Source organism: Solanum tuberosum, unplaced genomic scaffold (genome assembly GCF_000226075.1).
Source record: "Solanum tuberosum cultivar DM 1-3 516 R44 unplaced genomic scaffold, SolTub_3.0 scf00404, whole genome shotgun sequence".
NCBI lineage: Eukaryota > Viridiplantae > Streptophyta > Magnoliopsida > Solanales > Solanaceae > Solanum > Solanum tuberosum.
The window spans coordinates 232,871-253,833 of NW_006239353.1; the positions used below are offsets into that span (position 1 = coordinate 232,871).

Genomic DNA, 20,963 nt, shown 5'->3' on the forward strand with positions numbered 1-20,963 from the left:
AAAAAAAAAAAAAAAAAAAAAATTAAATTTCCCATCCGGTGTTCAATACCCACATTGGAGCCCGACTAAATCCAGATTCACTCCGAAATGAAAAAATGTTTACTGCTACCTCAGAACTACCACAACTCTTTTAATTGATAATTCTGTTCTTCATGCCATTGACTAGGAAGTTACAAGTGGACGGATATGTCATAGAATATACCAGCTCAAAAAAGTTTTAAGACGATTTTCATTTTTCCACATATCTCTTTCTTTATTTAGCACATAAATGTGGTTCTATTCATTTACAATTCCTAATACTCCACGGTCCAACTTATACAATTCACTTTTCTTTTAATCAATTAAAAAAATGATACATTTCTATTGATTTTAAAATGTTTATTTTATACTTAATGAAATAATTTATAGTTATATAAATATAGTTATAACTTAGTCCATCTGTTTACTTTTACTTGCCTCTTAAATAAATTTTTTCATGTTATATCCTCAACATTAAATACATATTTTCCAAGACATCATTTAATAGTGAATAATTTGGTAAAATACCTATATCATTAATTATTTTTTAATGGATGTGTCAAGTCAAATTGTGACAAATAAAAGTGAACGGAAGGAGTATTTAAGATCACAAATTTCAAAAAAAAAATCTTTCTTAAATTTTAGTCAAATCAAACTAAGTCATATAAATTGAAACAAAGAAAATATATAATTTTCACTGCATATGACAAAAAGGCTTTGCTTATATTGACTTGTACAGGAGGCTTTTGTAACACCTTAACAAATGATACAATTCTCTTTAGGGTAGCTCCCCACCCCCACCCACACACTACCTATTTGTAATATCTCTTATTAGACTCTAGAAATCATCTTGGTAATGTCACTTATTATGCATGGCCAAAGCTAGTAGCACGCATGCGTCAAGTTCTATAGATTTTGTTCAAATAGCGTATTTATATTAAAAAATTCATTAAATATGTATAAATATCTCATTCAAAACTCAAATTTTATTGTTTAAACTCATCTTTATAAAATTTCAAACCTATAAAATCAAAATTTTAATTCGCCTTTGCTCTTATTTAAAGTTTGGAAACGAGTTCAATATAGTTTTGAAATTTGACCAGTTATTTAATATGGAGAAGACAAGCTATCTCATTAGAAAGAGGACCAACAAATGGTTGGTAAAGTTGCCAAAATATAATGGATATTATATATTACTACTCCATTACTTTACTATTAATAACAAGGGAGGATATAATATAATATAAAGAAAATGGGGTTGGTGAATTGAAGACTATAGATCCTTTTGTTGTTGTTAGTCAAGAGATTCATAAGTTGGTGAAGTTGATGAAGACATTGTGACATCAACAATTTACCAAAATATAATTATGTACAAGAATAGTGACATCGCAAGAAAAATATTTCTTTTCTTTCAAAAATAAAGAGAGGTTCAACGTATGAGGTTGGTCAAAATTTTCGACTTCCTGTGTCACTTTGGACATTAATATCTTAAGCATAAAATTTTAAAGATATTATAAAAAAGTTTAGGCAAAGCAAAAAAAGTAACTCACTAAATAATAGTCTATATATATAGTGTACACATAAAGTGGAGCACTATGGTGAAAACTAAAAAAACTAAAAAAAATAGTAACAAAGAGGTTATTCATATTTGGGTATCCTATCCACAAGAAGGAAGAAAAAAGTTAAAAAGAAGAGGAAATACATGTAGACTAGAGTTCTAAAAAAAGGTGTATAAAATAGAGTTAGTAAATCATTAAATTACCAACTTTGATTACAATTTTATTTTTTTGGTAAACAAAGATAATATATTAGTTTAACTTAATATGCGTTATTACATAAAATGAATAAGCACTGCTAGGCGCTAGCTTTGTTCACATTAAATTATCAACTTTAATTACATATGACTAAGTTTCAAATTTTAAATGCATATTTATATTGCGTGAGTTAGTGCTTATTCACCTAATAAACTCACAATTGGCTCTTATGGTTTTTTAGGTAAATTAAATTATAAGCTGGCATTCAAATATTGATTACTCCTCTAATCCTCTTAGTTAAACATATATGTTAAGGGCCGACAACCCCCACCCCACCCCTTTTAAATTCAAAGGGTGGGACACACACTATACATATATACAAATTATAAACAAAAAAAGTAAAGCAAGAACTATAATATGGTTCATCTGAAATTCATTCGATTAAATGCAAACACACACTCTCACACAGAGGCAAATCTAGGTGGGTTTATAGGTTTGGACGAACCCACTAGTTTTTCATAGACCCTATATTTGTATTAGAAAATTAAATAAATATATGTATATTAACATGTGAACCTCCCAAAAAAATTGATTTAGAACCCCAAGCTCCTAACATTGGCTCCACCTCTACTCTCACAACACTCACTATCTTTTCTTTTGATTTGCGTAGTTTAATTTGGAGAAAAATTAATATAATTTATATAAAAAGTACTTAAGTCACAATTTTAATATTATAAAAAAAAATTAAAAAAAAATTAAAAATTTATAATTTAAAAAAAAAATTTTGATCTTCAATTAATAGTAACTAAAACACATTATAGGCAAAAACAAACATAAATATTTGAACTCCTTTAGCTCTTTCATATTTTTAGATTTTCTTATGTATTAACGATTTTTATTGAAAATTCTGGCTCCACATGATGTGATTGGGTTGGGTTGGTGAGCATGGTGTTAAGTTTGCTTCTTTCCTTTTTTTTTCTTTTTCTTTGTTTTCACCTTTTTTTTTGTTTTTAGCTTTGGTCAAAATTATTTGACGATTTCAAGTATTCAGAAAGATGGCAATTATTATAAACTTGTAGTGCATGTTTTTCTTCTCATGGTAAATGGTAAATGGTAATTCGAGTTCAGTTTCCTTGGATAGAAGTTTTATATATTTTTTATTTTAATATTAGAATTTATTTTCTCATTTCCTTTCGTTCAGATGTGATTTTAGGTACAGTAAATCCTAAAGTTAGAGCCCTTATTTTTTAGGTTTCCATTTTCTATCAATAGGCTATATTTTTTATTTATCTTTTTTGGTTAATTATCACTAAAAGAAAATAGTTAACTAATTGATCAGAAAGAAGGCCCCTAAATTAGTAAGTAAATTTTAGAACAAATACTGAATCAATTTTTAGTACTTAGATCGAACAAATATTCAATCTACTATCAACTTTTAAAATCATGTTATATTATTTCAAAATTTAATATTGTTTTTATTTAAAACCCACTTGTTCAGACATTTGCTACAACGTAATATATGTCTTTTTAACAATTTATTATATAAAATATGTCAACTAAAAAATATAAAATTGATTATTCAAAACACAAAAAGAGAAGAGTTGAATATTTGATACAATGGTAAAAAAAAAGAAAAAAGCACTTGATCATATTAGTGAGACATTCAAATCTTGATCTCATTTATATATATGAAATTTATATCATTTTTTCTTTTGACAAAAGAAATAAAATAACCAAGGCTTCTCGTTAAAACTTAACTTTAGACCCCCAATAATATAAGGCTGCCACGCTTCCGCTTGCTCTAAATAAACACTTCTGAATATTTTTAAATTTCTTGTAATTTAAAATTAAAATTTGAATATAAAAAAAAACATATTTAGAATAATTTTGAAATCCTTTCTCAAAAATTCAAAACCTAAAACAAGAAGAACAAAAGATGAGAATTTTTCACCATCTATTTGTTTGTTTCACCTTTCCTCTCGAAGCAATTGTATCAATATTGCACCTTCTAATATTTTGAGTTTAAAATTCTTCTTTATGTTTTGAGATTTTCTTTGTGAGAACACTCGTCTCATCGATTTTTTTTCTCATTTTTTTGTGTTGAACATTGAGATTTATGCAAAGCACTTTAATTGTTGATTAACATCATGAGGAAGGTATCATATTGACTTTTAGTTGTTATGAATTGATTTTTACATCGATTGTGGGGTTCTTTTCTACATTTGAATGATCGTTCCTTGCTATGACGAATGCTCGATCGATCTAGCCAAAACCATCTCGTTAGCTTTTTGAGTCACCCCAAGATCTTTGACATTTTACACTTGACTTTTTTTTTCTTTTTTCCCAACATCAGAAACTGGTAGAAGTCCTTTTCTTATGCTGCAACATTCACAATTCCACTTCTCCTCAAATTAGACTAGTCTACATTGTTTTACCTTCATATCTTTGAAATCGAATTTCTTAATTGATTTCATTTTTTATCATGTTTAAATTTCAATACAAATAAGTAAATATATTTTTAATTATGGATTGAAACATAAAAGAGTGAGCATAATTACAGAAAAAGAAAATTTCATCATGAAAAAATCAATCCAAAATAACAAAAGACAAGAAAACATTCTCTTTCAAGAAATACAATCCAATTTTTCTTTTTTTCATTCTTTTCCTAAAAGTGAAGGAAAAGAAAACCGGAGCTCTAATCAACTTGAACACATATATAATTGTTTTCATAGAAAGAAATATAAAATTTCGTAAGTAGCTAAGTGAGTGTTTTTTATAAGAAAGTATTGAAAGAAGAAAATACTTATTTTAAAGGATGGTATTTCACTTTGTTAAGTTTAATTAGTATATTTTAAATCAAAATGAGATTTTTAAGTAGGTGTGCATAGACTTTGTAGCAGTCGAAATTGAGTAACATATATTTTTCCTAAAATACCCTTTACCTAACTATTGTCCACTTGTACCATTCTCTCCTTCCTCCTTCCAACCACTTCCCCATACACAAAAACCTCCTTATAAAACCCCATTCCATTTGCTCCCTCTTCTTCAGGTACCCATCCATCTCTCTCTCCATAACAAAAGAGGTGCCCAAAAAGAGAAAATTACACTTCATAAACTCTCACATTTGTGTTTCTTCACAAAATAGCAATGGCTCTTTCAAGTACTAGCACTACCAACTCTCTTCTTTCCAACAAATCTTTGGTTCAAAATCAACCCCTTTTGCCTTCTCCTTTAAAGAATGCATTTTTCTCCAACAACTCAACCAAAACCATTAGATTTGTTCAACCTATCTCAGCTGTTCATTCATCTGATTCTAACAAAAACCCCATTGTTTCCGATAAGCCCTCCAAGTCTTCTCCACCGGCGGCCACTGCCACCACGGCTCCGGCTCCGGCTGTGACCAAAACTGAATGGGCTGTGGATAGCTGGAAATCTAAGAAGGCGCTTCAACTACCGGAATACCCAAATCAAGAGGAGCTTAGATCTGTTCTTAAGACGATCGATGAGTTCCCTCCTATCGTCTTTGCTGGTGAGGCTAGGAGCCTTGAAGAACGCCTTGGTGAGGCTGCTATGGGAAGGGCGTTTTTGTTACAAGGAGGAGATTGTGCTGAGAGTTTCAAGGAATTCAATGCTAATAATATTAGGGATACTTTCAGAATCCTCCTTCAAATGGGTGCTGTTCTTATGTTTGGCGGTCAGATGCCTGTGATCAAGGTTAAATCTTTTTTTCTCTTCTACCATTTTTTTTGGCTTTTGTGTCTCTCTCTGTGTTTTAATTTGATACTCTATTTAAAATATTTCTATTAGATTCTTGCTTGTTTGTTGTTCCTGTAAGCTTTTAACTTTATATGTACTTTTTAGGCTATTAGATTGCTTAGATTAAGTGGGATTTTGGTAAAATGAATATATATGGTAAGGTACCTTTTACAATTGTACCACATGTGGATCTAATTTAAAATCTTGCTGGAAATGAATCTTACTTGATTCCTGGCATGACTGTTTTTATCATACTCTGTTTTTATCGTTTACTTATTTGTCGATTCCATGTTTTAAAGTGATTTATGTTCAAGTATATGCCTGTATTAAGCAAGATCCTTCCTTGGGAATTTTGGTATAGGTTGGAAGAATGGCTGGGCAATTTGCAAAGCCAAGATCAGATTCATTTGAGGAGAAGGATGGTGTAAAGCTGCCGAGTTACAGGGGAGACAATGTCAACGGAGATGCATTTGATGTCAAGTCCAGGACTCCTGACCCCCAGAGGCTGATCAGGGCCTATTGCCAATCTGCAGCTACTTTGAATCTGTTGAGGGCTTTCGCTACTGGAGGATATGCTGCCATGCAGAGGATCAATCAGTGGAACTTGGATTTCACAGAGCATAGTGAGCAGGGTGATAGGTATGCACCAACTTGTATCACTTCTATTATGCACTTGACTAGGGAATTACTGAATTTTTCCTATCACTTACAAAATACATCATAAATGCGAAGAAGTTTTCTAAAGAGCTTAGTACCATATTGGATATAAAAGGTGCTCTTTTGTGCATGCTATACAGGACTAGCTAATAAGTGATCTCCATTTGCTAACTAAGATAGTTCTTGTTGAGTGGTTAGTTTTGTGGGTTAATAGTGCAACTTTTGACATGGTAGGTACCGTGAACTAGCTAGTAGAGTGGATGAGGCCCTTGGTTTCATGACTGCAGCTGGACTTACAATGGACCATCCTATTATGAAAACCACTGAGTTCTGGACATCTCATGAGTGCTTACTCTTGCCCTATGAGCAGTCACTAACACGTCGGGATTCAACTTCTGGCCTTTACTATGATTGCTCTGCTCATTTCCTTTGGGTTGGAGAGAGAACCAGGCAGTTGGATGGTGCCCATGTTGAGTTCTTGAGAGGAATTGCCAACCCTCTCGGTATTAAGGTGACTGCAGTGCTGTACTTTAAATTTCTCTTTTTTCTTTCTATGAATGTTGAATTTGGGGGCTTACGAGAATTTGTGTTGCAGGTGAGTGACAAGATGGACCCAAGTGCATTGGTCAAGCTCATTGAGATTTTGAACCCACAAAACAAAGCTGGAAGGATTACAATAATTACCAGAATGGGAGCAGAAAACATGAGGGTTAAACTTCCTCATCTTATCAGGGCAGTCCGAAGTGCAGGACAAATTGTGACTTGGGTATCTGATCCTATGCACGGAAATACCATCAAGGCTCCTTGTGGTCTAAAAACTCGACCTTTTGATTCCATCAGGGTAAGTATTCGCGCCAGGTTCAGAAATACCTTAATTTGTCATATCCTTGTATCAATTTTCTTAAGGTCAACATGATAAGCATAATTTACTAGGCAACTCATATTGGACAACCCTTAAATTAGTAAAATAGTTCTTAAAGTAAATTGCATAGTTCGCCTGCACTGATCAATAATTGCACCCAATAAAGTGGTGCACTCTCATAATTCATTTTGGTCACTCAGAAAATCAAAGTATAAGTTCTAGTATGATACATTCATTGCACTTGGGGGTTGCTCAATGGGTCCACTCCCTTGAACTACTCTCATCATTTGATAAGCTGAATGATATGGATCTTCCAACCATATATGGTGAGACTGTAGGTAGCTAATAGAATGCAAGACTAGGACTAAAAACTAACAACAACAAATAAAAATTGTGTAATCCCACATGTGGGGTCTAGACTAAAAACTAGTAGTCAATTTAATAAGGTTTTTTCATTGTGATACAAAATGGATTAGTTGACCATCAATTATGAGAACATGGGTATCTGTTAGGAAGAAGGGTTGTTATTTCTTGGCAAGATCATGATTAAGAAAGTGAGCATGGTGGGTTGGTGGAGCTTGGAAAGTTTTTCTTCAGTGAATCAGTCAACAAAATATATATATTTTCTATACTGATGGTGGATTTAGAAAATGTAAGCAACTACTTTAGTAGGTTTGGTTGTTGTGTGTCCCTTTCGATGAGTTTGATTATCGGGCCCCAATTTTTTTTTTTAAATGAAAACCTTTTTTATTGCTATGTCCTTCAAAAAATTGATTGGAAGTTTGAGATCCTATGTTACAGTTGCGAATACAGTAAAACAAAGCAAATATCTCACATGACTCTTTTCTTGCAACAGGCCGAGGTAAGAGCATTCTTTGATGTTCATGATCAAGAAGGAAGCCACCCAGGAGGAGTTCATCTGGAGATGACAGGCCAAAACGTCACAGAGTGCATTGGTGGATCACGAACTGTGACCTTTGATGATCTGAGCTCACGTTACCACACCCACTGTGATCCTAGGCTCAATGCATCTCAATCCCTTGAGCTCTCGTTCATTATCGCAGAACGTTTGAGGAAAAGGAGGCTCGGATCGCAAAGCGTTTTAGGGCAATAGATATTTGGAAATGTTCAAGTACTGCCTTTTTCTATTTACTTCTTCACTTATATTATGAATGTTTGTATTAAAAATTGTATTTTCTTAAATCCTATTTGGAGGATATATGTTATGTTTGCGCTACGTGCATACTGAAATTGTTTTAATGTAATGAGAGTTTGGTGAGACTAAGCAATAAAGCAAGGAAGTTACTCTTATATCTGTCTACTAAATTTATTTTTATTTGACAAGTGTGTGCATAGTGTATAGTACCATCAACTCGATATTCTTTTAGTACTTTTTTTTTCCTCTAATAATTGAATTTTTTTTCTATTTTTTGTTGGTGGGTTTGGTTGTTGGCATAGGCAGATCAAATGAGAATATGCCTTTCAATTATATGTTGGATTTGGCCACCTACTACTCAATCAAACATTTTTTATATTGAGATATATAGTGGTATTAATCTATTTTATATATTAACCTATGGATTCTTTCCACATATTCCTTACCTGTTTACCAAATTTGCAAGTCTTAGATTTCAGATGTGAAAATTGAATTTAAGTTTAAGTTTCTTTTTTTATCCCTCCTTAACAACTATCACTCCTTTTATTCTTTCCTTTTGGTGGTTTGAATTCACAATCTCAATGTTAGAGATAAAGTATGAGTTACCATCTAAGCAATCCCTTTGTCAATTTAAATGAGTGAGTGGAAAAACACTATTAGAGTACCTATTTTTTTCAATTAGAAGTTAAGGCAAAAAAGTTGACTATAAATTAGGAGCAAGATGTCTTACATCAAATTATCAAATACAAAACACTCGTATAAATAAAGTTGTGAATAATATGCATCATTTACAGAAGATGTTATAATTTACTTGTCCAGTATATATGAATAAATTTTCACTATTACTTATTATTTTTAGCATAATAAGAAAATATAATTTTTTTCTTGTTTTACCTTCAAAATTAACAACTTATTTTCTATATCATTTCTCAAAACGTAAAACTACATATTAATTAATATGCAAATTGTAGTAAAACATTCATATTAATCATTATTTCTTAATAAGAATTTAAAGTGAACAAATAAAAATTAAATAAACATGAGAAATAAAAAACAACATTTATAAGCAGATATCCCAGAATTTATATATATTTAAGCATTTAAAACACATGAGACACCTACATCCACTCTGCCACACACATGGAATAAATATCTATATGTACCATCTACAAGTATAACAATAATGTCACATGTTTTCTCAATCAATTAAATTCTGAAAAATTCGAATTATTTATTTTCTTAATACTTGAGAAAATAATTAACTAATATATGCTTAAAGTGATTTTTTTTTTTCAAATAGAGGGGTAATAATTAATCATCTTTCAACTTACTGTAAATATATATGTGTCAAATGCAATACATTGTTTAAGATATACAATTGAGAAAAGAAATAAAGTGACAAATAAAGTTGTTTCAAATTTTCAAAAAAATACTTTAATTATGGGGGTGTTTTGTTGCTCTTTTAATTATGGGAGTGTTTTGTTCATATGTCATAGAGAGTGTATGCACTCTTTTAAAGAGCGTGAACAACCTAAACTAATTAATATAATTTTAATTTTACAAATATTTTGTTATAAAATATATTTTCTTGTTTTTCTTATTATTTTAACCTTTTTTCCCTTATTATTTTTCCCATTTTCTTTCATATTTCTTCTTCAAAAATTCATTGTCATCTCCATTGAAACTCCTCATTTTCAATGTCAATTTTTATCACAACTCCATCCTCCTTCTTTTACTACTATTAGTTTAACTCTCTTCAATTTTAAAAACTTTATCTAAATATTTTTTTTTACATTTTGAACTATTTGATAAACCCATTAGATTTCAAGATGATTAAGATGTATCATTTATTTATTTTATTCGAATTTCAATCAAGCTTCTTTCAATTTTTGGAGAATTCACTGATTGTTTCAAAATTATCATTTTCTAATTTTGAAGTTACATGAAAAGGAGATAAATTAATTGATGATAACTTCAAAATTTTAAATTTACTTAGAAAAATAATTAGATTTGTTATCAATAACTCAACAAGGTCTAGAAAATAATATTGTATTAAAGAAATAATCTTACTATTAAGAACGGATGTTTGCTAAAGAAAAAGGAAGAAAAAAAGGGGAAAAAATGTGGGAGGGGCTCAGCTTGAATGTGAGTGGAGGTGAGGGTGGTATGTGAAGGAGAAGAAGAAAGAGAGAAAGAAAATGGAAGGAGGGGGTCAGCTTGAACGTCGGGCTGGGAGTGGAAGGTGAAGTGAAATTTAAATTTTATTTTTTAAAAAAATAAAAAAGTAACAAAGAAAAAATTGATAAAAAAAATTATAATGAAATATATATATATTTTAAATTAAATTAACACGTATCACGTAATAATTGGTGTGTGATAACATTTATTTTTTAAAATCTGAGATTAGTCAAAAAATAATGTAATAATATCAATTCAAAATTATTTAAGAATAATAAGACACTAACATAATTAACATGTCTTTTTGAAAAATTCTGAACAACTTCAAATGTTACTTTATGTCTTTTCTATATACAAGTCCTTTTGAAACAAAACAAGATATCCAATTCAACAGGATGTAAAACACATAAGATACATAAGCTAAAAGAGAAAAAGATATACACTATTAGTTGGTGTGTTCGTGACATGAATATATTATAAGCGAATTTAATGAATTATATACATTGACAAAAAAAATGTAAGAAACTTTTGCATTACCAAATATATTTTAATTTGTTATTATCTTCGTCTATTTTTAATTGTCATAGTTTCCTTCTATAGAGTCAAACTATAAATTTTTTGACTAACATCATATTGATATACAATTTTTTTTTTGCTGTTCAATTATAAAAAAATAAGCACTTTGATGAAGATTTATAGCATCATTCAAGTAAATACAGATTAAGATCGTAGAAACATGAGCTTGTGATATAGCTACACCTAATTCCAGACCGGTTAATGCAAGAAATAATAGTAACTTGGTCCCGGGCATCTACCATTATACCCACAATGATCGGTCATACTATTGCTATCCATAATGGAAAAGAGCATTTGCCTATTTATATAACGGATAGTATGGTAGGCCACAAATTGGGAGAATTTGCTTGAATCGATAGGCTTACCGGGCTTCTCTGTCTATTCAATTGATTTTGTTGCAGACTCTTTTCGTATAATTTTTTAATATCTAAATTTTTTGTTTAATATATCAAATTAAAGTAATCTAATTTAACTTTAAAAATTAATCAAATTGACTTTCGAAAAACGTAACATGACAAATAAAAGTGGACGAAGGAAGTATGTCTTTAATTAAAAATAATAACATATTATTAATGCACGTAATTATTTATTTCATTCTGTCAAATCTTATTCAAAAGCTTTATAGGTTGGAATTCTTGCCGTTTCAGAAACTTAAGATAATCCATAAGGCTTTTTTTTATTTTTATAAAGCATATTGTAAAATTTTCAAATTACTAAAATTGGATAACGCAACAATTTTGTTGGATGTGACACGTTTTTGCCACGCCTTAAGAAATCGAAAAGAGAGGATAAAATAAATAAATTTAGCAAAAAGGAGAAAGGAATAATCTAACGCGCTCGGCTTGTTGCTTAAGTTTTACGCGGCAGATTTAACAAACTATTGTATCGAATTCTGGAAATCTGAGTAGAAGAAAAATCCCCAATTGCAAATGCGACCAGAGTCATCGCCGATGGAAATTGACCAAACTGATCGGAGGCCGGCGGCTCTCGGTGACCTCCGCATTCTTCCCGACGAAATTCTGTGTTCCATACTGACTTATCTCACTCCTCGCGATGTCGCTCGACTTTCCTGTGTTAGCAGGTTCTTTCAATTCTCCAACTGATATTTTTTGCCAAAAACTTAGTCTTGTGTATTTTTTTTTTATGTTTTTGAATGTGCAATTTGTAATATAGTTTTCAATATTGGGTTGCTCAATAACTTTTGGATTGGAGCTCAATTTCTGCTAATTATATGTAGATAGGGACGAGTGTTAATTTTGAATTTAGCTAAGCTTTAATTCATTCAATTGCATGATTCGTTGCTTCTTCTAAAGTATCGGTTTTTGTTTAGTTTTTATTTGATTCCTCTGAATTAGTGGAATGTTGATCTTGTGTGAGCGATTCATTTCTTTTTTGCATACTAAATTAGTTTAGGAGAGAATTTTGGTTATAGCATTAGAGACTTGCTAAATTTAACTAGTAGATGACAAAAAGGACAGGTGTTTTTTCCTTGTTCTTACATAGGTGTGTTTAATATTTATTTGATTTCTATGATATAGTAGAATGTGCATTTTGTGTTGTTTTCGTGCAGCAGCTTAGGCTTCTCGATGTGTTTGTGTGTGCGTAGTTCTTTTTCTAGCACAAAATCAGTTCAATAGGGATTGTTGGTAACAAACAGTAGGAAATTTTCAAACTTTAAATAATAGATGATAAATGACTGATTATGCTGTTTCTTTTTTATCGTTTTCGGTTATCACTGGTCTATGGACGGGTAGATGCAAATAGTTTGCTTATTTCTTGTTGTGTGATCAAATTACCGTGGATTTACTTGTAAGAAAAAAAAAAGAAATATGATTTAATACTTTGATTATCTGCTTAACAAAGTTGCGGATGATAATGACGAAGTTACTACTTCTAATGGTTGTGCCACCTATAATCACTCTTAGAGTCAATAGGCCGAGCTTTTTGATTGGATATGATTTCCTGAGATACAGCTCCTTATTTGAAGTGCTGTCAGTGTCTTCCATTTTTCAGAGTAAGCCTAAGGGAAACCTCAGTGCCCACTTTTTCCCATACCTTCTTCAAATACTTACTGTTTTGCAGTGTGATGTATATACTATGCAACGAGGAGCCCCTATGGATGAGCTTATGCATTGATATTGCTGATCGTCAGCTTCAGTATAAAGGCTCCTGGAAAAGAACAGCCCTGGATCAGTATGGTTATTCATAGTATTTTCTTCTGCAATGTAGTTACCCTTCATTGACTAGATTCAAGTTCTCTGACAGTCAGCTCATTGTATTTTCCCCGTTGATGTAGATTGAATGTGACTTTCGAAAATAATGAATCCTGCCAGAAACCGCTACACTTCAATGGTAATATATATTGCTATTGGTTTGTTGGATATTCTTCAACTCCGCAATGCTACTGTACATAATATGCTAATGGAAGCTTAACTTTGCAGGATTCAACTCTTTATTCCTTTATCGTAGATTATACCGGTGCTATACATCATTGAATGGATTTTATTATGATACCGGAAATGTTGAAAGAGCGAAGAACCTTTCTATAGATGAGTTTCGTGATAAGTATGATGGACAGAAACCGGTATGGTGTTTGCAACTTATAAATGTTTTTGAAGCACATGGAGTAGTTGTTAGATTGTTGATAATTTGTTAGATTGTCTTTGTATTTGCTATCTTTTGTCAAATAAAATCTGTGATAAAATTATGTTTCAGTGTGCATCATTTCAAGTCATTTTACCTCCTTCCCTTTGAACATACTGTCTTTGTCAAACTATGTCATATATTCTCTTCTCTAAGCCGCCCCACAATTGTGTCTACTTTGCTTAAAGGGACACCTTTACTCTATTATCTTTAGCACTGATTGAATCTCTTAGTAACAGAAATCAATGTAGTAACCACTCGAAAACTAACTTAGTTTTATGCTAAGTTGCACGGATTCTTCACTTTCGATGCCGCACCCGTGTCGGATTCTCCATAAATACACTATTTTTTGGAGAATTCGACACGCACCCGTTGGCATTTTTGAAGAGTCCGAGCAACATAGGTTTTATGTCACTTTTGGACCCATTTCTAGTTAACTACTAACATGTCAAGTGTTACTTATAGTTGTTCCCAAGTCAAAGCAGAGATTTGAATAGATGAAGGTAGAATCTACTGTCTTGTAATTATTAGTTTTACATGTGTACCAGAAAACAAATCACTTACTGATTCTTACTTATCAAAAGAAAATTATATAGTGATTCTTGCTGCTACTTGTTGTTTTTTCTCTTCTCCTTTATTTTTGCTCCGTCTTTCCCTTCCTTTTCTTTCTTATATACATTGAGTTCATCAACTTATCCCAAGGATTCTTATAGCTAGATGCCAACTAGCTTAGGGTTGAGGGTTAGTTGATTGATTGATATACACTGGATCTTTCTCTTTAAGTCTACTTGGCATTTCTAGCATTTGACCAATGTTGTTCATGTGTCATTCTTGAAAAAGGGGAAAAGAAATGGCCTTAATCTGTCTGAACCTTTTTTATGTGCTGATAGCTTATGTGCATGGTTTTCTTGATAGACATGTCATGTGAATATGTCATGATCTTTTTCTCAAAAATGAATATGTTATGATCTTCACCAAGCTTATTGCTTCACTATAACAGGTTTTAATTGGTGGATTAGCCGACACTTGGCCTGCAAGGACTACATGGACAACAGAGGAGCTTTTAAAAAAATATGGAGATACAGCATTTAAATTATCTCAAAGAAGTCGCCACAAAATTAGGATGAAACTGAAGGACTATGTGTCATATATGAAAGTTCAGCATGACGAGGATCCTCTTTACATTTTCGACGAGAAGGTTCCTTTCCAATCCTGCTGTCCTCTCTGTACAGTTCTCCGACAACAGATTGTTCTAATTTGAATTACTTTCTCTCAGTTTGGGGAAGCTGCACCAGAGTTGTTGAAGGAGTACACTGTTCCAAATATGTTCAAAGAGGACTTCTTTGATGTGCTGGACATGGACCAGCGACCTTCCTTCAGATGGCTCATTATGGGACCAGAGAGGTCTGGTGCCTCTTGGCATGTTGATCCATCCCTAACTAGTGCTTGGAATACACTTCTATGTGGCCGTAAAAGGTATGTTATGAGAACCAGTCTATCACTTGCCAGTCATCTTGTCTCAGGATCTTGCTGAATGCTTCACTTGATGCATGCTTTGTTTGATAATTTGACCAATCAAACTCGTACTCATTACTGCCTGAGTGCCTGCTGATAAACTCCCTGATCGATAATGAAGTTGTGGTAGAAAGCAATGGAAGTACTTTTGGTTCACTCAGTTGTGGGTGGAGATAGTTGGATTGATCAGAAAACAGCTGCCAGAGTGTTGAAGAAAAGAAGTCAAAGATAGAAAAGAAAAACCTAAATAAGAATTTGATTTAGAAAACATACTTTTGAACAACGCTTTCTTAAGCTCTCTCTTCCCTTCTGGGTCTATAAGCAGATTATACTTTCTGCATTTTATGGTAGGTTCATGGGTATATGCAGAAGGGGCAAGTTTTACAGATAGTTAAATCAGCCTTCCACTTTTTTCCTCAAAGTTATTTCATGAAAAGTGCACTTGAATATATATATATATGATAGCTTGGAGCGGGAAAGAGCTAAAAAGAAACTCACCAAAGAAGTGGATGGTGACAAACTATAGATTTTGGTTTGCTGCTGTTAGTCTTGCTTATAGAACTAGATTGATGTTGTTTGCTCAAAGTTCTCCAATGTTAAGACATGGTGCTAAGTTCTCTACTTCTTGAGTTGTGACTCTCCTTTGTCCTCCCACCAAAGGAGGAAAGCAAAGAAGGGAAAAAATTTGGAGGCTTTTAAATTTCAGAAGTAGATTTGAGCTTGTTTATAGCATGTAATAAATATCATTAGGAGCTTTTGAAATATTTTGGTGTATTCTCATTTTACACTGTCCAAGAATTTTTCTTCTCCTGTAGTTTGAAAGTAGTGGATTAATCACCATTGTGATACTTGTTGGGAGACAAAAAAAAGGCCCTTATTAATATTTATTTTGCAGGTGGGCATTATATCCCCCTGGAAGAGTACCTTTAGGAGTAACAGTGCATGTAAATGAAGAAGATGGTGATGTCAATATTGACAGTCCATCATCTTTGCAGGTATTAATGATTTTGAGATGCAAATAATTTGCTTCTACATTGCCAAATATTGTGATTGGTTTTCATTTATTTGAGCCATGTGTTGTTTTCTGTCGTGTTCATCCAGTGGTGGCTGGACTTCTACCCTCTTCTTGCTGAGGAAGACAAACCAATAGAGTGCACTCAATTGCCTGGGGAAACAATATTTGTCCCAAGTGGATGGTGGCATTGCGTGCTAAATTTAGAGACTACTGTTGCTGTGACACAGAATTTTGTGAACTCCAAGAACTTTGAATTCGTGTGTCTGGATATGGCTCCTGGTTATAGACATAAAGGAGTATGCCGTGCTGGGCTTCTTGCTTTAGATGACATTAGTATTGAGGATGTCAGGAAAAATATGTTGTTCTTAGAAAGTGGTTTGAGCTGCTCTGACTTGTCAAGGAAAGATAAGAGGATTAGAGTTGACCAGCCTAGAAGTTCAGACGATGGAAGTACTATAGATGGTGTCTCTAAAGGCATAGATTTGACAGAGGTGGAATTTTCTTATGACATAAATTTCCTAGCTATGTTTTTGGATAAAGAGCAAGATCACTACACTTCGTTATGGAGCTCAAGCAACTCTATAGGGCAGCGAGAGATGAGAGAGTGGTTATCAAAGCTCTGGGTTGAAAAACCAGAGACTAGAGACCTTATATGGAAGGTATTTATCTGTTCACTTCTCTGCTTGTTTATGATTAGTGTTTTTTTCTCTTTTTTTAATCAAATCAAACTTTTTGTCTTAACTCATGGCTCTAATTACATGTAAAAGGAAATCCTGTTATTTGTATCAACCATCATATGATGTAGAGCGGGATAGGGATATCAAGAATTATAGTAAAACGATAAGGAATTTAGAATAGACCCAACTAGAAAGCAATTATTAGAACATTCAGGGGTCGTTTGGTTTGACTACAAGTTATGCTAGGATTAATTTTTGTTGCTTGTTTGGTTTGTCATATTCAAGCTTATATTCATTGCATAATTTCTAAGAATAAGTTGTTTGTTTACAAAAATACCCTTTACCTTATTTAGATTATTTGTTTTTTACATTTTCTATGCAAGTTTTAGCTACTTATTCTTAAAAATAAAAAATTTCATCTTAATTTTCATCTTATTTAACTTAAATATTTTTGGGTGTGCATTTCCATGATTGTGCCGTGTGTTTTTAAAATTAAAATTTCATCTTATTTAACTTAAAAATAAAACTTCCATCTTGTTTAGCTTAAAAATATTTTCCATCTTATTTAACTTAAAAATAAAACTTCCATCTTGTTTAGCTTAAAAATATTTTCCATCTTATTTAACTTAAAAATAAAACTTCCATCTTGTTTAGCTTAAAAATATTTTCCATCTTATTTAACTTAAAAATAAAACTTCCATCTTGTTTAGCTTAAAAATATTTTCCATCTTATTTAACTTAAAAATAAAACTTTCATCTTATTTAGTTTAAAAATAAAACTTTCATCTTATTTAGTTTAAAAATAAAACATTCATCTTATTTAGCATAAAAATAGAACTTCCATTTTAAGTTTATTAAAAAGAAATTTATTATTAAAGTTATCTACATTTTAATTGATATATAAAACATAATTTTTAAGTGAGTAATAAACTATTTAATTAAAAATATGCAACTTAGTAGTGAAGTGAACATTTTGAGAGAAATCAAAATATAAATAAACATAATAATTAGGCAAATAAATTCAACTTATAATATATTCATAAATAAAAATTGTATTTAGAAAACGTAATTTTTAATAGAAAAATATATTATAATAAAAACAATAAATAATTAGGGTAATGAATGTTATTATAAATGTTGTTAAAAATTATGTTAATGTACATGAATATAATGTAAAAAATTATGTTAATAAGGTTGTGACTGTTATTATAAATGATGTTAAAAATTATGTTAATATACATGAATGTAAAGTGGTGTATAAAAGTGGGGTTTAAGGAGGGTATCTTTGTTATTTTACCTACCTAATCCACTTATCCGTGGGATTATTATCCCACCCTTGGCAACCAAACAACAGATTAAAGACCATATAAAAATTATCCTTGGATTAAATCCTCTTGTCCATCACACCAAACGACCCCTCAGTATCAAATAAACACTCCATTATGCAAACAAGAAAAACCTAAACTATAGAGATACTTCAAGTGGAAAATTTTTACTTGGAAACACCCCTTGCAAGTTCAGATCAACCATGGCATACAACCATCACCTCTAAAGAGAAACCTCATGTTCAGAGTTAGCTACCTAAAAATGGGAAGGAAGGAACTATTTACACTAGGTCTTTTCTTAGTATTATAAATACCTTAAGAGTCCCTAGACATAAGGGTAGAATGGAATTCGGATGAAATTGCAGAAATTGGCCAAATGCAGAGTATAACCTATAGGACATTATATTGATCTGGGACCCGCGATCACGGCCTTCATGATGCTGCCTTCTTCATGATTGGGTCTTCACTGTAGCAAAAATCTGCAGCTTCTATATTTTTGGCCTTCTAATTGCTTTGGTGCTTGGCGACCTTCCTTCAAATATCCACTTGAGCATACTTTAGACCTTGAGGCCATGCTTCCTCTAAATCCTCCAAGCTCATGGTGGATGGAAGAATGCTCCAAAATCCTTGGATCCACATCATATGAGACATTACGGCTGCTGAATTTATATATGCTTAAGTAGCTGCATAGCAGGAACCTTGACCTTTTTCATCTGCACAGCTGATCACATGTAGTCGCAGGTTATAAATGTTCTGCATAATGAGGTGTTAGATCAATAATTGGTCATCTCTCATCGGGGTCACCTTTTGTGTAATTTAAGCTTCAGTTATTGCTTATGACCTTAGAATCACTTCTGCTAGGGAGCCTGTCTGGCGCTGAATGCTGATAGATGGTACGCACACGCGACAGAAATTTGTACCTTCCATGGGTTGCCGTTGCCTACAGATGATGAGAGGCTTCCTGTTGGAACAGGCAGCAATCCGGTAAGTTTTTATGCTTAGTGGATCTTCTACTTATGTGGTTATTTCATTAGTGTCACTTTTTTATCTAGACTGAAGTTGAAGGAAAGTTTTAGTTATTATTGGCACCTGACACCATTACCTTTGTGATAGCGTTGAGGTTTTTATTCATCAATACTCAAGTAGGCTTTTTTCATCTCAATGAATTAATGCTAAAGTTGAGATGCTTAAGAAAGGGTGGAAGATCAATTTTTCTATTACAAAGATGTTTTGTAACCATTAACCTAACAAGTGGTAATACCTGTGTACAGGTTTATCTAGTTGGGGACAATGTTATAAAAATACTTGTTGAAGAGGGATTAGAAGCTTGTCTTCATTCTTTGGGCACTGAGGTATATCTGTACTTCTGGCAGTTATTTTTCCAGCTGATATATTTCTTTGTACTTTATTCATTCAGTTTGGTTTGATCTTTTGTAGCTCGAGTTTTACAGTTCACTCCAGAAAATGAACTCCCCTTTGAGGAATCACATTCCTAATGTTTTATCCAGTGGGATTCTCTTTATTGAAAATGGCTTGTGTAAGGTTCAGTGTTGGGATGGCAAAGGAATTCCAGAGGTGATTGCTAATTTTAGACCCCTTGTGGAACATGAGCAAGCTGATTATCCATTTGGCTTATGGAGTAAAAGGCAGCTTGATTATAGAAAAGCCGGGATGTCATTAGCCGAACTAGTAAGCACTGGCAGTGGCACAACATTATGTCCATATGTCATAACACAGAGATGCAAAGGGAAAATATATGCTCAAATGTTAGTGAAATCGATTTCTACAATTGCCTGTATCATTTATATGAAGTACTTGCGGTTGTTTTTTGATGTACTGCTCCCCCTTTTCATTTAGTTTGTGTTTGCTCGCAGAAGAGATTCCATCTCATGGGAAGACACTCTAAATTTGGCCTCGTTCCTGGGAGAACAAATGCGCAACCTTCATCTTGTGCCGTGCCCAGCTTTGAATGATTTAACATTGTTGGAAACCCAGCAGAAAGCAATACCCACTGCTAATGGGAATCTCGAGGATGACGAGGACAAGATTTGTGTCCCTGCAGAGTGGAGTTTATTCCTGAAAACTCTGAACAGAAAAAAGAAGGATGTTTGTGATCGCTTGACCAAATGGTAAACATTTAACAACAGAATACTTTGTTGATCATAAAGCAGCATTCTAAAGTCTCAATATTATGTAGCAAATGTTCTCCTTATTTTCTTGCTTCTGCTCGCATGGCTTTGTGCCTTTGACTGTGATGCTTGAGACATGTGTCTTAAGGGCTGTTTGGTATGCTGGACAAGCATAGATGGTCCTGGGATAAGTTATATTAGGATTAGTAATTAGTACCGGGATAAGTTATCCCTGCCGCGGGAGAATCTTAGTAGCTCAATTGGTTGAATGTTTGAATTTTCACCTTGTTGGTGAGGGTTCTAATCCCCACCCTGTAATCCCCTTCCCCTTCCCCTTCCCCTACCTCCAATTTTGAAAAGAAAAAAAAAGTTATCCCTGCTAGAGGGTGGAATAATAGTACCGGAACTAGTTATGCCAGGATTAAACATTGAAAATGACAAAAATTACCCCTCTGGTCCGTCAAACCTAAGTAAGGTGGAGGGTATTTTTGTAAACAAACAACTTCTTTCTTAGAAATTTTGCAATGCATGTTATTTTTAATACAACAAACCGAACGGTCAATAAGAAATAATACCAACATTACTTGTCTTCAAACCAAACGACTCATTAGAGAATTTCTTGGGTTGATTAGTGTTACATCAATGTAAATGCTATGTCAGGGATTATATGATTTTTTTTTTTGGGGGGGGGGGGGGTTTTGG

The 20,963-nt window shown here is 32.6% G+C and overlaps 2 protein-coding genes across 3 annotated transcripts in view; both read left to right on the forward strand.

The window, feature by feature from the left end:
* The first annotated feature begins 4,792 nt into the window (after positions 1-4,792).
* On the forward strand, positions 4,793-8,358 carry SHKA (Phospho-2-dehydro-3-deoxyheptonate aldolase 1, chloroplastic). 2 transcript variants are annotated; one of them, NM_001288432.1, is given in 6 exon segments: positions 4,849-5,486; positions 5,890-6,167; positions 6,420-6,696; positions 6,781-7,026; positions 7,904-8,139; positions 8,141-8,358. In NM_001288432.1, coding segments are annotated over 6 exon segments (1,617 nt in total). In that variant the 5' UTR covers positions 4,849-4,919; the 3' UTR covers positions 8,154-8,358.
* Positions 8,359-11,761: 3,403 nt separating this feature from the next.
* Positions 11,762-20,963, forward strand: part of LOC102582038 (F-box protein At1g78280) — a 12,977-nt gene continuing 3,775 nt past the window's right edge. The window contains exons 1-12 of the mRNA XM_006363218.2: positions 11,762-12,038; positions 13,040-13,150; positions 13,254-13,309; positions 13,399-13,541; positions 14,601-14,798; positions 14,877-15,076; positions 16,011-16,110; positions 16,217-16,789; positions 18,994-19,116; positions 19,404-19,484; positions 19,570-19,898; positions 20,007-20,261. Of these exons, the coding sequence (XP_006363280.1) occupies positions 11,887-12,038; positions 13,040-13,150; positions 13,254-13,309; positions 13,399-13,541; positions 14,601-14,798; positions 14,877-15,076; positions 16,011-16,110; positions 16,217-16,789; positions 18,994-19,116; positions 19,404-19,484; positions 19,570-19,898; positions 20,007-20,261 (2,321 nt within the window). The 5' untranslated portion in view covers positions 11,762-11,886. The remainder of the gene's footprint in view (positions 12,039-13,039; positions 13,151-13,253; positions 13,310-13,398; positions 13,542-14,600; positions 14,799-14,876; positions 15,077-16,010; positions 16,111-16,216; positions 16,790-18,993; positions 19,117-19,403; positions 19,485-19,569; positions 19,899-20,006; positions 20,262-20,963) is intronic.